This window comes from Heterodontus francisci, chromosome 13 (assembly GCF_036365525.1).
Source record: "Heterodontus francisci isolate sHetFra1 chromosome 13, sHetFra1.hap1, whole genome shotgun sequence".
NCBI lineage: Eukaryota > Metazoa > Chordata > Chondrichthyes > Heterodontiformes > Heterodontidae > Heterodontus > Heterodontus francisci.
In genome coordinates this window covers 76484711-76502209 of record NC_090383.1, presented here as the reverse complement: position 1 = coordinate 76502209, position 17499 = coordinate 76484711, and the positions used below count along the sequence as shown (strand labels likewise).

The 17499-nt window shown below is 39.8% G+C and overlaps 1 protein-coding gene across 3 annotated transcripts in view; it reads right to left on the bottom strand.

The window, feature by feature from the left end:
- The window catches only part of rps6kc1 (ribosomal protein S6 kinase polypeptide 1), a 195065-nt gene extending 177852 nt beyond the window's left edge, over positions 1 to 17213 (bottom strand). Inside the window, exons 1-3 of one of the 3 annotated variants that reach the window (XM_068045018.1) lie at positions 17028 to 17213; positions 16043 to 16078; positions 8074 to 8194 (exon numbers count right to left, since the gene is read on the bottom strand). In XM_068045018.1, coding sequence (XP_067901119.1) covers positions 8074 to 8194; positions 16043 to 16078; positions 17028 to 17129 — 259 coding nt within the window. In that variant the 5' untranslated portion in view covers positions 17130 to 17213. The other 2 variants (XM_068045016.1, XM_068045017.1) reach the window with 2 other exon arrangements.
- Between the last annotated feature and the right edge of the window lie 286 nt (positions 17214 to 17499).

Here is a 17499-nt window from a genome sequence, read left to right as displayed (position 1 = left end):
ATTCATTTATATAAATTGTAAAAAGTTGAGGCCCCAGCACAGATCCCTGTGGCACACCACTCATTACATCTTGCCAATGAGAAAATTATCCATCTATGCCTTCTCTGTTTCCTGTTAGCTAACCAATCTTCTATCCATGTCAATACGTTACTCCCTACACCATGAGCTTTTATTTTCTACAATAACCTTTGATGTAGCATCTTATCTAATGCCTTCTGGAAATCTAAGTACATTATATCCACCGGTTCCCCTTTATCCACAGCACATGAACTCCCTCAAAGAACTCCAATAAATTGGTTAAACATTATTTCCCTTTCACAAAACTATGTTGACTACCTGATTACCTTGAATTTTTCTAAATGTCCTGCTATAACATCTTTAACAATAGCTTCTAACATTTACCCTAAGACAGATGTTATTCTAACTGGCTTGTAGTTTCCTGCTTTCTGTCTTCCTCCCTTTTTGAATAAAAGGAGTTACATTCACTATTTTCCAATCTAACAGAACCTTCCCCAAATCTAGGGAATTTTGGAAAATTAAAACTAATGCATCAACTATCTCACTAGCTACTTCTTTTAACACCCTAGGAATGAAGTCCATTAGGACCTGGGGACTTATCAGCCCGCAGCTCCACAATTTATTCGGTACCACTTCCCTTGTGATTGTAATTTTCTTGAGTTCCTTCCTCCCTTCCATTTCCTGACTTACAGCTAATACTGGGATGTTACTTGTATCCTCAATAGTGAAAACCGATGCAAAATATCTGCTCATCTGCCATCTCCTTATTATCCATTATTAATTCCCCAGACTCATTTTTTTTTTAAAGGACCATCGCTCACTTTGTTCACTCTTTTCTTATTTAAATTTCGATAGAAACCCTTAATATCTGTCTTTATATTTCTAGCTAGCTTTCTCTCGTACTCTAATTTTACCTTCCTTATTAATCTTTTAGTCATTCTTTGTTGTTTTTTTATATTCTGATCAATCTTCTAACCTGCCTCCCATCCATGCGCAATTATAGGCTTTTTCTTTAAGTTTGATACTATTTTTAACTGTTTTAGTTAACCACGGACGGTGGGTCCCACCCTTAGAATTTTTCTTTCTTGTTGAAATGCATCTATTCTGTGTATTCTGAAATATCCCCTTAAATGTCTGCCACTGCATCTCTATTGACCTGTCCCTTAACCTGATTTGCCAGTTCACTTTAGCTAGCTCTGCTTTCATGCCCTCATAATTGCCCTTATTTAAGTTTAAAATACTAGTCTTGGACCCACTCTTCTCTCCCTCAAACTGAATGTAAAATTCAATCATATTAATCTTAAAGGATATGGAGTTACATTCCCCTTTGACAACAATTCATTATAACTTTTGGGTATCTTATTCTTAACCTCTACACTCACTTTAGTTTTTGTATCTGGTTTTACAACTGCCATTAAAGTTATAGCCTGGTCTGCTACACTCTCAGTCAGAATCTTTTCCTCTGCATTAGCTTTGCGTACCCCAACAAGTCCTATGGGTTTACATCGCAATTTCCAACATTCTGAATGCAGATGACCCATTTTGTGGCAATGCTAAAACTTCGGTTTGCGAATCTCACTTCTACCCTCAGCACCTTCCTTTCTGGCCTGAGGAACTGATCCTAGGGCATTCCCTTCTTGTCCACGGCTACTTACCTTCCTTTCACTCTCCCACTTTCTATCCTTCTCGGGTTTATGGGGGTGACGGACAAAAGGTTTTGGCTTATTCACAAGCTCAAAATCATCAGCAATTTCTGCTGTTTGCCTAGCTTTCAAGACTTTCAGGTTATCTACATGAGTTCTCACAACCGAAGGAATGGAATTTTTAAACTCTTCCAAGAGAATCAATTCACAAAGGTTCTCATATGTGGTTTCCATCTCTAATGCCCGTATCCAACGGTCAAAATTAATTTGCTTCACTCTCTCAAATTCTACGTATGTCTGCCCAGCCAATCTTCATTAAGTTCCAAAACTTCTGATGGTTAGCTTCAGGGACTAACTCATTTGCAGCGAGAGTAGCCTTTTGCTATCTCATAATCTGCAGAAGCCCCTTCAGGAAGCATGGCATAAACTTCATGAGTTCTGCCTATCAACGTGCTTTGTGTAAGCAGTACCCAGCTTTCCTTCGGCCATTTCATCTATTGGCTATTATTTCAAAAGATATGAAAATGCCTATAATTCCTTTCTTCAAACTTAGGAAGAGCTCATATAAAGTTAAAGAGCTTTTCGTTGGGTCCTGGACTGAATTCAGATTATTCCTGACCCGAATGTTTCCTGGAATCAAGACCACCCCTTTGTCTTAGTTCTATCTCTCTTACCTAAATTCCCTCTCTTTATCCCTTTCCTCTTTTACATGTTCAAGTTTTCATAATTATTTTTTCAGCCTTAAGTTTTCTTATTGCTATTTCTTTTTCCTGTTCAAGTTTTATTGTTTCTAACTGAATCTTAGCCGATTCCACCGCATCGCTGTCTGACTTACTATCTTTCTGTTCCACTTCTAATTTTAAAATTTTGGACTATTACATCAAATATCTCTGCTTTTTTTGCACCTGATTTCAACTCTAAACCCAATTTTGTTGCCAAGTCTTTTAGTTTATTCTTAGTTAAAGTTTTCAAGTCACTGAGGGGCACATTCTCCTTTCCCAGAAACTCTGCAGCAACTGCTAATGCCATTCCGATGGTACAGATTGTACCTTACGACACAAGAAACCCGGTTCCTTTTTTTCCAAATTATTACTGCCCTTATAAGTCATGTAATTGGCCTCACATTTGGATCCTGACAATCGAGCACCCCAATTAATATGATCCCAGATGCGAGACCAATTAATATGATCCCAGACCCAAGACCCCACTTTATATGTTATGCCGGATGAGCCTCCAATTAATATGTTACGACTGAGGCAGGAGTGATGCACTGTCAATTCAGTCCCATCACTCCACAGGTCGCAGCATGTTATTAAAGTTTTCCCACCTAACCGGAAACAGCCAAATTAAACACTTGATTAACCCCCAGAATAAAAACACCACCAAACCAGGTCTCTTTAGACAACAACAAATTAAGATTTAGTTTATTAATAAATAGTTAACACTATTAAGATAAATTTATGTCTAAAGACATAAAGACACTGACCACCTCCAGGCGCTTATCCATTGTCTCTCGAGATAAGGAGGCCAAAGAAGATGTCTAAAGACCTTATAACTTATTTAACCTAAACCCCCATGCTCACACGCATACATTCAAAAACTAACGGTTAACCGATTTTTAAAAAATGCTTTAAAAATTAGCTGTTTAAGAATAAATAACTGGGTTGTTAGATTTTGTGGGTTACATTCCTGGTGGGTGAGGTATCCTAGTATAAAAAATAATCAGATGCCACTCGAAGTCTCCAGGCTGATTTGACCATGTGACCTCCTCACTCTCCTGCTGCGGCACTGTTCTCAAAAGAATCTTCTCACTCTGTCTTAAAGGTACACCGTTTTTAGACAGTCTTAAAGGCACACTGTTTTAATCAGAGGATAAAAAAAAGTTCATCCATGTGAAAATAATGCTACATGACGAATTTAGTATAAAACGGCAGTACTTAATGTTACGTGACAGCCCATTACTCAGCCAGAAGAATTCCCAATGTACCCCATCACAAAACAAATCACATTCTTAGGTGAGTTTGTTCTTTGCAAGTGATGACAACAGAGTATCAGAATGAAAAAGTGGTTGGAAAGTGCCTGTCAATGTACAGCAATAGTGCTAAGCTCAGGTAAGCACTTCTCTAAAGTTTAATGTATATCCCCTGACCAATGTTCATCTGTAGTGAAGTCATTGCAATGAAAAGGGAAAAGGTCAGTGAAAGAGTATAATGCCCAGATAGAGTGCACCTAAAGTAGAAAAATTACTCAAATCAAAAGCCTTTATGATAACAAGACAGCAAAATGATGCATGGGGCATCGACAGGAAGGATACAGCGCTGACAAAGCAGTCATAATCATCAAGACCATATGCTTACCAGCCACAGCAATGGAGGAAAGTTTCTAAATAAGAAAATAAAGACATAAAATTGATCTCATGAACAAAGGGAAACACATTAAGGGACAGAAATTCTTGATAATAATTACCATTAACTCTACAGATTTCTTGCACACCTCACCCCTTCCAACACTCAACGTCCCCTCCCCCCACCTCGCCCCCATCCCCGGCTAAGAAAAAAAATCCCAGGGGCCTTCCTAACCTGATAACCTAAGCAAGACAACAAACTTAATCCATCTTTGAGCACTGAAAACTCAGACTTAATTCAGCAACTGTACTGAATAGATACAGTTTGAGGTCAACCCCCAGAAATCCCAAATATATAGAGCCCTTCCCCCTCCATTGAACAGAACTCACTGCTCCTTCCTAAAGCAATGCTGCAATAGTCTGTCTTCAATTATCAATGCTACCTCGGAGATCGTAGCTAGTGAGCAGGAATCTCTCCCACTGAACAGAAATTGCCTCAAACCCCTACACTGCAAACTCGCCAATGAACAAAGATAAACCCCCACCCCACTGCGAAAGGGATCATGTTCCCTACACCTAGCAAATATTGCAGCGATCCCCAAACCCATTTCAGCTCCTCACACAAAAGCAACTCAGCACTACTCTCCACCCTAAGCCAGAAAGCCACGCTCTATTACACCACCCCATGACAAGAAAGAAAAGCTACCCGATCCCACCACCCACATTCCACTTCCTCCACAGAGATCAAATTGAGCCCTGGATCAGTGTAGCATTCCCTCCCATCAAGACACACATTGACTCTTGCCCAGAGCCATCCAACCCTTCCTCACCACCACTAGCCCCCTCTCCCCCAACTCTTCCTTTCCTTGGTTCCCCACTCCTTCCCTCTAAGAGGGAATTGGTTCTGACCCAGTGCTACATTCCCCTTTATCACTCACACTCGTAAAATTCAGCCCATATATTCAAAAACCAATGGTTAACTGGTTCTAAAATGATGTTTTAATTTAGCAATAATAAAACAACTTTGTTCTAAATCTTGGTGGGTTACATTCCCGATTCGGTGGTGGCCCAGAGTCGATTAGTCAGATGCCACTCAAAGTTTGATGAACATTTTGTAATGGATAGGCGTTCACGGTACTTCGGCTACAGTAGGCATCAGCGTCACACAGATCTTTCAACAAGGAATATAACAGGTCTATTTAGAATTTTAATTGGCAGTCTATCAGTAGAAACTTTACTGAGTTTCCAAAACTCCTAGAAACACAAAAAGACAACAGAGAGTCACACCTGAGGCAAAGACTTCTTAGAGTCGGGAGTAACAAAGAATTTGCTACCTCCAATAATGCAAATTTTCCTTTTCGGGGTCTTTTCCTCTTTAAGCAAAACACAGCCTGTAGGCCAATGTAGATTTTCTGCTGAGAGAGACAAATTCTTCCTTCCTTCAAAAGAGCACGCTTCGCTGGTCTGCCAATTTAAACTGATTCTAGCCAATCTTTACATACAGTCAAACTGATACAAAACAGCAAGTGATCTCTCTCTCTCTCGCTGTTGCTTAGGAAACAGGCCTGCAGATCACACATTGTTCCCAGAGAATATAAAAACTGCTCTCAGTCTTAAAGGCACACAAACCCCCTTAAGTTTTTAAATGGAGAAAAAAAAAACTTCCAAGACACCTGCAACAGCATACTCTTTCTTCTTGATAGAAGTAGCAATGAAAAACCTGGAACAGCACTCAAACATTACCTATGAATTTTAAAAGAAGATTTAAGAATCATTTGAAAGGAAAATTGAATGGAAATCAAAATCAGAGAAGGAATTAGCATTAGAAATTGAACTACTTTATGTAAAATTCACACAGCTTTTTTCTTGAAGTCATCAAATGAATAGTTAAAAGAAACAAAGCTGAGAGATTGGAGCAAACAAATGGATTTTCCCCAGTTCTTTCAACTCTAGATCCAAATCCTACCAAACAAATGGGTTAAAAACATCAGCTTCTCTGATGGTGAATGGGTCCCATATGAACTGTGTTTGAACAGTCTTAACCTAGTTCTTAGCGAGCACAGGCTACAACACAAAACTACTTCAATTCTGTGCTAATAAGCAAACCCAAACAAGCCATTATTACCAGAGAATGAGTAGTGCAAGAAATTAAAAGCATCACACCGGTGCAACAGGAAATGTTTTGCTTGAAACATACACCAAAGCTATATCTGAATCCTGTCTGAACTAGGCATTGCACTGCTGTAAAAAGTGAAAAATCTCATGTTTCCCAGCATTCATATATTTCACCTTGGTAAGAATTCTAAAGAGACATAAGTTTAGATATTTCCACTGCATTTCAGCAAGAAGTTGGGTCAGTGAAATTAAAATCAATCCTTCCATAAAGTTACTTGCAACATGTAGAATGGTTTTAAAGTTAAATTTTCCACCTTTTTTGGTGCCCTAAACAATGCATTATTTCAGATCAAATGGAACCTGCTGCTAGGCCAGCCTTCAGCTGCTCTCTAAGAGTAGCACGAGAGCAATCTAAGGTGACATCCTCTTACTTTTCCTCCCCCTCCTTGGTAATATCTGCCTATCCCGCATTTGATGCCTCCTCTCAATGGCACAACTGAGGTAAGAAACTTGCTAGGTAAGGAATGCAGGACACAAATTCAACTTTACAACTTCTGTCACTCCATGCTCAAGTATCAGTGTACTACATAAAAAAAAGAACATGGAAATCACAGCACTAAAGCAGGCTATTTGGTCCAATTGGTCTATGCCGGTACGTAGACTTCTCCTAAGCCTCCTCCCACCCTATTTCATCTAACCATGCCAGCATATCCCACTAGTCTTTTATCCCTTGTTTACTTAACTAGCTTCCCCTTAAATGCATCTATGCTACATGCCTCAACTAGTCCATGTTCCACATTCTAACCACTCTTCAGGTAAAGATGTTTCTCCTGAATTCTTCATTGGATTTACTAGTGACTACCTTATATTTCTGGCCCTTAGTTTTGAACGCCCCCACAAGTGGAAACATCTTTCCTACATCAACGCTGTCAAATCCCTTCATAATTATAAAGACGTCAATTAGGTCACCCTCAGCCTAAAGAAGAAAAAAAAAAGAGTCCCATCTGGTTCAGTCTTTCCTACTATTTATAACCTCTCAGGTCTGGTATCATCCCTGGGAATCTTTTATGAAATTTCACCAATGTCTCAATACCCTATTTGCAATATGAAGACCAGAACAGTGCACAGTATTCCAACGGTGGTCTAACCAAGGTTCTATAAAAGTTTAGCATAACTTTTATGCTTTTTAATTCTATTCCTCGAGGAATGAACCACAGTGCTTTGTTTCCAATTTTTATGGCTTTGCTAACCTGCATTGCTACTTTTAATGATTTGTGCATCTGTACACTTTAATCCCTTTGTTCTCTACCCCATAAACTATTATCCAAAGTGTTTGTGGCTTCCTTATTCTTCGTCCCAAAATGCACCACCTTACACTTGTCTATATTGAAACGTGTTTTCCAGTTACAGAGCCAATCTGTAAGTTTATTAACATCTTGTATTATTTGCAGTTTTCCTCAGTATTAACTATACCACCATCCACCCCCCCACCCCACCCCAATTTGGTATAATCTGCAAATTTTGAAATTGTACTTCTGAATCCAGAGTTCAGATCATTTCTTTAAATGGTAAACAACAGCAACAATTCCTGTTGAATACCACTTCCCATGTTCCACCAGTCTAAGTACCTTTAGCCCCTACCTATACGCTCCATTTTGTAGCCAGCTTTCTATCCATTCTGCTATTTTGTCTCCTGACTCCACATCCTCTGATCTTACCATACTGTTTTTCCATAGCACACAAAGCAAATTTTGCCAACTTGAAAGCACATGCAGTGGTTTATCTTTAGATCAAAATTAATGTACTTCATGCAAATACAGCAACTTTTTCCCCTATGATTATAAACTGAAATGTCCATTCCAGCTGACACTATAAGTTTTGCAGTAAAAGCAGAAACAGAATTCTGGCACTGCAGTTTTGTAAACAGTTAGAAATAAAACATAACTGCCTTACCAAAAACTTTTCCTTTAGCAAAAGGTGGAAATAATTCTGGATGCCTGTATAAAGTTTTATGAAGCTGCCAGAGCTCTTTGTGAAGTTTCTTAAAATCACTGTAACGTTTCCAAACTACTATCTGAAACAAGGGGGGGAAGTCAGTTATTAGCAAACCAATATGACTATTTGCACTTTAACATAGCAAATTAAAGTAGCTACATTGATAGAGAAAAAAGAATTATTACCTTAATACAAGGTTCTGGAGCTGCTCTAACAGTGGCTAAATGTACCAATGTGGTACTAAGCCATACAAACCAGCTGGCCACAAGTTTAATTCCGGTTCTGTGTCAAGTCAATCAAACAAGCTAGCAACTACAATTGGCCTCAGTGACCTGGACTGTAGGGGAGGAACTAGCCAAAAGAACCAGGACTTCTGGCTGTCAGTGTCCCTCACATGCACTGGTTAGTGGGAAGTCCTACGAACACAGAATGGGACTTGGCTGAGACGCCCTCAAAGATCAAATAGCCTGGTGGTATTCAGTGCCTAAGAACTAATGTCTTCAGAGAAGTGACAAAATTGAGAAAAGAATTTTTTCCCAAATCTGTGAATGGAGCATTTTGTAGCTAGTGATGCAATGATCTTAAAAACAATCTTTGTGGTATTGGTATAAAAATGAAAATCAAACTCAAAAAAAGCTGCACTACAAAAAATTAAAACTGCAACCAACGGAACATCAGCCTCAGTGCAAACAGTCGGTTTGTTTTCCCAAACATCCTGTTTTCAGCTCATAAACCTCTGTATGGCAAAAATGTCCCTTGGAACTGTACCACATATTTTAGAAATTGAGTTATATTGACTACCCAATCAGCTAAGCGTTGGCTCATTAATGCAAATCTATACTTTTTCTTTGGTGTTCTCATTAACTAAAAACTAGAAACTGAAGCTTATTCTCAGTGTTTACCTTGTAACAACATACTCGAGTGATTTAAAGCTGCAATATCTAGTGTATGGGAAATATCAGAATTAACAAGGATTTGTAAATAATGCATAGGAAAAATGAAGCATACAGAAAAAAATTCAACTCCAAAATTGTTTGTATTATATATTTAATTTTTAAGTAAGCAAAGTATTTAAATTCGATAGATTAGATCGCAAGATATACACAAGCAAGTAATGCAACTTTCACTTTTAGAAAGTTAATTAAATGAACCTCGTGCACCACAGTTTGAAGACAAGTACAAAGGCAATTGCATTGACTGGTGAATCAGTATAGGGCGGATTGCAAATATTGCTTGGCCATCAGTCCTTTTGAAACAATCAAATAAATATTGTTTATAGAATCTCAAGGGTAATTTTTACAGGAAACATTTTAAGAAACCTAAACTTTTGCAACTGAAAACAGGAATACTGCTTAAATTTCATGCATAAAATATGTACATTGCTACCATAGTGCAACCAAAATGGGCTAGGTTTTTCCTGTCATTCCCTACAAGCTGGGTTTTGATATCAGCCAGATCGGTAAGAAACAAAACATAAGCCAGCACTTCCTCACAGGGAAGATGCAGAAAACTGGCATGCAATGGAGCCTGTGCACTTTCCATCACCTCCTGTTGGCTGGTTACAAAGTTGCATAAGCCTGGGGAACTATCACCTAAAGATTCTCTCGACCAAAGAACTGTTAGGAAAACTAAAACTTGTAGGTTAATAATACAACAGTAGAGTTATCCCATTAGGACTATCCTAACCCATCCATTCAGAAGGAATCTACAGGCAACCTATCACAGAATCCAGCAGTTTGTTGAATAATTAAAAAGTTTTGGATTCCACTATCACTCATAGAAGTCCATTCCATAAATTGATCATCAGTCTTTGAAAGAACTGCTTGGTTTATCTTTACTGTGTATACTTATAAAACAATCTCCTCTAAGTTACCTTTTCTCAAAACTTAAAGGCCTAAATTTATCCTGGGAGTCAGCTTCATGACACAACTTCCAGGACTTGACATTCTCTTTCGTTTCTTGGTGATCAGAACGCATACAGTACTAGAAGTGTTATTTAATCAAAGCACTTTGCAGATTAAGGAAAATTTCCTCTGGCTTGTACTGTTTTCAGCACTATTCATATCAGCTTTGTTGACTGGTGTACCCACAGTAACCGGACACATGAATCAAACAATGAATTAATTGATATGTCTAAATCTCTTAACTTCACCTTTAGGTATTTTGACACCATTGATGGAATACGTACAACCCCATTTTTTCTTCTGATGTGCATTAAGTTTTCCATGTGAAATTTAATCTATCACGTGTAACCCAACTACGTATTTTTAGATCTTTGGCCACCTCCTTAGGTTAAACTGTTCTTCCTCCCCATCCCCGCAACACCCTAATCCACCCCCCATGCACAAACACTTGATATAGGGCTGGATTTTTGTCGCTGCCACCGATTACAGCAGCGGCCGTAAAAGATGACGACCCGCACACACAGGTTTTACTCTGCAGAGCCGCTGTGATCTTATATGCGGCGGCTCATTAACATGGTCGGGGCAGACTGCCCCCACCAATAACGTGGAGGGGCGGGCAAGCCATCCCTGGCAACGCCGTCCAGCGCCACTGCACAGGCACTGGTACCATTTTTAAAGGGCTTCAAGTCCTTACATTTAATTTAAATGTTTAAAGACACATGTATTTAAAACTTATTACAAATAATTAAATAAATGTTCCCAGCCCCTCTCCCACCTCTCCAATAAACTTACACATCATTTGCACTCTCCCCCCCCCACAAAATATTCACCTTGTGTACCTGACCTTCCCCCTCCAAAGTTCACAAACTTTCAACTTTGCCCCTTCCCACCATCCCCTACACCAATCAGAATGCTGTGACCCTGCTCCCTCCCTCCCACACTAAGAAACCTACCTCCTCCCGCCTCCCCACAGGTGTTGTGCCTCGTTTCCCCAGACGGGGTTTCGAAGGCACAGCAGTGTCGGCAGCCAGGATGAAGACTGTGGCAGCACTTCAGGAGGTGATGGGAACTTCATTAATGCAGATGAGTAAATTAATTTGAGTATTTAAATTATAGTCCCGTCGCCGGCAAGATCGGGACAGGCCCTGCCGGAGTCAAGGTCAATGGCGGGCATCATCTGGAACAATCTTCATGCCCCCTATGCCATGGATCCCGACATCGAGGCCCCTATAAAATCCAGCCCATAATCTGTTAATTGATCAGATTGCATTAAGCTTCTAAATCAGAGTTGTTAACGCAAGTTGGAAACAATAAGGATTTCAACACAAAAACCCTAGGCACAATGTTCAGCCTTTCCCTCTCCCTAACATGGCATTATTATTCCCCTCACCTATAGTTCATTATTTTTAAAATATCCATTATTTTTCTCCCATTCCTGGCCAAGAGTGAACAGGTGATCTGCTTCTAGCCCTCTGCCAATGCGCCTCTATCATTGGCCAATTGGAAGTGTACTACTGCAGTTGCTTGGACTGATTGACTATCCTGTTCATCCCACTTTCCACAATGATACAGCTGAGATCTGTGGTGTGTTGTATTCAAATTTCAATGCTCTACAATACTGCACTATGTTTTTGTACTCAATATTGGAAAACATCAGTCCAATAAAAAAGCACTTTTGATGCGAGCAATTTTAGGCAAATGAAATTAATGCTTTCAGTTTACTTTAGATACTGTTTTGGTGCAGAAATGCATGTGGCGTCCTCAAAAGATTGAGATTTACACAGTTTTCCTGATGATTAACACTCAATGATTTATAAAACTTACACTTTTTATGGAAGGGGATAACTCCTGACTCTGACTTAAATTACAGGCAAACAGAGCCAAGGAAGATCTTGAAATACAAAGCTATATTATTGAACAGATAAATTATATTTCTCAACAAGATGAGACTACATGCCAAGGACTGAGATAAGCTCACTGGAATTATGATAGGGAAATGCCGCCAGAATACAGAATTTTATTTGGTGCTTCAGGGCCCTGATGAAGTCCCAAAATGGAGATGTTTCTCGCACCAATGCTTGAGATCATGGGAAGGCTCGCTGAGTGTCTATCTGCTCCAACTAGTGGAAGTCTGACTCTGGAAGAATGCTAACATTCAAATTGATCATAAATTGGTCACATTTTTTAAAAAAAGAATGTAAACTAGCTCGGAGATTGTAGGGATAAATACAAGTTGATTAGTGATAATTAATTTCAGCAAGTAATTAGGTGTTTCGTCCATCACAAATAAATTCATGAATAACTAGAAATTAGGGGCACAATGATTTTTTTCTTTGAAGAGGTAGGTAGCCCTTCAGAGCTGGAAAGTTTTATAAGAAAATATGTAAATAAACTCTAATTTCTTAGTAAAAGTATACAAGGTGTTTGATACATCTATATTGAAATAAGGGGTACAGAGGACATAGAAAGACGATTTGAGAACTGAATTTACACAATTTAAGTAAAATGCAACATAGTTATCTAACAACACAACGATTTCATTATTTCCTCTGAATATATTGTACCAGTATTATACCCAAGAAGGCTGGCAAGAATGAAATACCCAAGAGAGGGCAATGTTGAAGCATTGACGTAGATAATACAAATTTGAGATACATACTTTGGTATTCTCTTAAGCAGTTTTCCTTATGGAAAGCAGAAGCAGGTGCAATGGCCTGGATTTTGCAGTAGCAACAAGGGCAAAATTGTCAGCATTCGCCATTATTACTCCTCTGAATCTGACAGCAGCTTCTGAAGTCTGTGCATGCACAGTTAAATGCAGAAATCCAGAGCTGCCGTCAGTGATTCTATTCTTCTCCGGAGGGTGCGCACTGTTGAAGGCCCCACAGACTGCAATCACTGAACTGACGAGAACTTGCCCTTTTATGCTATTTGTCTCACTGTGAAAAACCTTAAAAACGTTATAACTTGTTGAATGAGCTGTAACTAGGTTTTTAATGGGATATTAAATTTATTACTGCAGAAAAAGATCTCTGGCCCGGAAAAACTAATTCGATATATGTGCACTATCACATTTCTCCATTATGATAAAATTCCTCAATTTTAAATAATATTTTTGTTAAAGTTTGTTTATGATGTTTCAGCTTATACCTTAATACCATGTGTATGTCCCACTTATTTTGCTCTCTGCAAGATTTACTTAAAGGTGAAAGATAATCTGTGCATTTTACTTTGCTGTCTGTGAGAATACTTCAATGTGATTGGCTGCTAACCTGCTTGACAACATCCCTGTTGCTGGACACATGGAGATCCCCTTGGTGCCAGATTCAAACTAACGTTAGGAAAAGGGAATCCATGCCACAGAGATGATCATTGTGGGCAAGTTTCTTCAAGGTCAGTGTCAAGCGTCACTGCTTAACCACTGACCACGAAGTCTGGGCTCTTATCGAAGGCTACAGCAAGAAGAAATTATGGGTAATCTGCCACGGGTGTCTAAGGAAATAAGGGAGGCTATCAAATTGAAAGAGAAGGCATACAAAGTGGCCAAAAACAGCATGAAACTAGAAGATTGGGAAAACTTTAAAGGTCAACAGAAAGCCACAAAAAGAGCTATAAAGAAAAGTAAGATAGAACATGAGAAAAAACTAGCACAGAATATAAAGACAGATAGCAAAATTTTCGAGAAATATATAAAACGAAAAAGAGTGGCTAAAGTAAACGTTGGTCCTTTAGAGGATGAGAAGGGGAATTTAGTTATGGGATAAGATGAAATGGCCGAGGCATTGAACAGGTATTTTGTATCGGTCTTCACAGTGGAGGACATTAATAACATGCCAGTAATTGACAAAGAGACGAACGTAGGTGAGGACCTGGAAACAATCATTATTACGGAAGAGGTAGTGTTGGGCAAGCTAATGGAGCTAAGGATTGATAAGTCTCCTGGCACTGGTGGAATGCATCCCAGGGTACTAAAAGAGATGGCGGGAGAAATAGCAGGTGCACTGGCGGTAATTTTCCAAAATTCGCTAGACTCTGGGGTAGTCCCCGCAGATTGGAAAACAGCAGATGTGACGCCACTGTTTAAAAAGGGAGGTAGACAAAAGATGGGGAATTACAGACCAGTTAGCTTAACCTCTGTAGTGGGGAAGATGCTTGAGTCTATTATCAAGGAAGAAATAGCAGGGCATCTCGATAGAAATTGTCCCATTGGGCAGACGCAGCATGGGTTCGTGAAGGGCAGGTCATGCTTGACAAATCTTTTGGAATTCTATGATGACATTACGAGCAAGGTGGACAATGGGGACCCAGTGGATGTGGTGTACCTAGATTTCCAAAAGGCCTTCGACAAGGCGCCGCACAAGAGGCTGCTGCATAAGATAAGGATGCATGGCATTAGGGGTAAAGTATTAGCATGGATAGAGGATTGGTTGACTGACAGGAAGCAGAGAGTGGGGATAAATGAATGCTATTCTGGTTGGCAATCAGTCACTAGTGGTGTGCCTCAGGGATCGGTATTGGGACCGCAATTATTTACAATTTATATAGATGATTTGGAGTTGGGGATCACGTGTAGGGTGTCAAAGTTTGCAGATGACACGAAGATGAGTGGCAGAGCAAAGTGTGCAGATGACTGTGAAACTTTGCAGAGGAACATAGATACATTGAGTGAGAGGGCAAAGTTCTGGCAGATGGAATACAATGTTAATAAATGTGAAGTCATTCATTTCGGTAGGAGTAACAGTAAAAAGGATTATTACTTGAATGGTAAAAAGTTGCAGCATGCTGCTATGCAGAGGGACCTGGTGTCCTTGTGCATGAATCGCAGAAGGTTGGTCTGCAGGTACAGGAAGTAATTAGGAAGGCAAATGGAATTTTGTCCTTCATTGCTAAAGGGATTGAGTTTAAAAGAAGAGAGGTTATGTTGCAGCTGTATAAGGTACTGGTGAGGCCGCACCTGGAGTACTGTGTGCAGTTTTGGTCTCCTTACTTGAGAAAGGATGTACTGGCACTGGAGAGGGTGCAGAGGAGGTTCACTAGGTTGATTCCGGAGTTGAGGGGGTTGGCTTATGAGGAGAGACTGAGTAGATTGGGATTATATTCATTGGAATTCAGAAGAATGAGGGGGGATCTTATAGAAATATATAAAATTATGAAGGGAATAGATAAGATACAAGAGTAGAGAGGATGTTTCCACTGGCAGGTGAAGCTAGGACAAGAGGGCATAGCCTCAAGATTAGAGGGAGCAGATTTAGGACTGAATTAAAACTTCTTCACCCAGAGGGTTGTTAATCTATGGAATTCCTTGCCCAGTGAAGTAGTTGACGCTTCTTCAGTAAACGTTTTTAAAGCTAAGGTAGATATCTTTTTGAACAATAAAGGAATTAAGGGATACGGTGAGAGCGCGTCTAAGTGGATCTGAGTCCACGAAAAGATCAGCCATGATCTTATTGAATGGCGGAGCAGGCTCGAGGGGCCGGACGGCCTACTCCTGCTCTTAGTTCTTATGATCTTATGATCCAAAAATATGTATTCAGGGCCATATACATACTGGCAATGTATGTACTCACAGAATGATTTGTTGCATGTTTGTGCCAGTACATGACATGCTACTGAGGTCCATCACACCATCAACTGCTTCTTAGTGGGAAAATGCATTAGAAAATAATAATTTTGAACAATTGGTTTTCACAGACAAGAGGAAACTAAAATTACTGCACCAAATTTGGGAAGAGCTCATGAAATCCTTTGTTGTCTACTAAATTATGGCTTTTTGTACATGCAGCTGGAGGGGACAGCTATTATCCTCCTTCCAGCTGCATACACAAAATACTAAATTTCCTAGTCCCATCTCTAAATGCGATCAAAATGATTTTTAGTCTTCTTAAATATCCACGTCAATTGCTATTTCTAATCTTTTGTGCAAAATCACTCCATAACAAAAAATAAGCTACATCAGATACTTAAAATACTGTCAACCACAAAATCTAACTCAGCAGCATAGGCAATATGTGATAGCTCATTACCTCTTGGACCTCCTCTGGATTGCTTCTTGAAACAACCTATTTAAAAAAAAAAATACTTAATTAATCGGAAAAACACTATGCATCCAGTAGCTTGCTAAATACCATCAATTATGGACAACCAATTTCAAACCACACATTTTGTCTGTTCAAAATACATCAGTCACAGATGGTGCCTTTCAGCACAACCTCATCTGGGTAAATAAAAGCAAAATACTGTGGATGCTGGAAATCTGGAATAAAAACAGAAAGTGCTGGAAATACTCAGCGGGTCTAACAGCATCTGTGGAGAGACACACGGAAGCATGATGATAGGTCGTTGAATTGTAATATTAATTCTGTTCCTCCACAGATGCTGCCAGATCTGCTGAGTATTTCCAGCACTTTCTGTTTTTATGTCGCATCTGGGTGAACCTGTATAATTACAGACAGATTATTAAAATATTAAACCAGCTGCAGAAATTAAACAAGTATTATTGATCAAAGCATTGTAAATGACGTAATGCTGAAAACATAGCGACACGGAAACGTCAATACAAAATAACTATAAATATGCTCAGCAGCGCCAAGTGCTTATACCAATAATCTGAAATACACATTAGAAAAAACGCTTTTTTTTTACAATCAGTTCCTAGCATATTTCACAATTGTTAAAATGATACATAGATGGATCGCGCATAACTTCCACCGGTGACTTCACAGTTTTTTCTGAGAGAATGCGGCAGTAATATGACATGCTCGCCTATTGAGAGTGGCTGGGTTATTGTCCTCTTCCTGCAGTCTGCAGACTCTCCCCGGGTCCGCGTTCCAATGTCCCGGGCTCGTTCTTTTTTAGAACCCGGGGGAAGCTCGGGCTTGGCTCGAGCACAGCCTCTCCCGCCGCTCTGTCTCCGCGAACGGCAGCTGCAAACATCGTCCCGCAGACACACATCACCAACAGGCTGCACTTGAAACCTCATCAATTACCATGCACACACGATGAACTCACCCGTGCCGTCACTTTATAAACCGTGTAGCCTTTCCTGTGTATTTTCGGGTCAGTTATCGTGTAAAAACGAGCCAAGTCCCCTTTGTTTTTCCGTGGTAACATGATCTGTCAACCCCTAACCGCACCGCCTACGCTAAAGTACACTCTTTTTACATCATTTCCTCATGCCCTTATCCCCGCCACCGACTTCCTGTGCGTCTGTTCTGAGGTCTGCCTGTGCTTTCCTGTAGAAGGCAGTTTAATTTCATTTTCACTATTCTCCTTTCCTCGCCCTTAACCAAGCGCGCAGCTTTGATTTGGGTATATCCGATTTTAAAATTTACAGCACAAATATTTATCGTTCACAATCTAGATCTACAGCATTTATATTGCAGAGAACTGTTTTGACCCGGCCGCAAGCAAGTGGCCAGGACAGGACATCCACAAAGCGGCTCAAGTACTGATTGAATGCTACAGTCCGTGTAGCACTTTG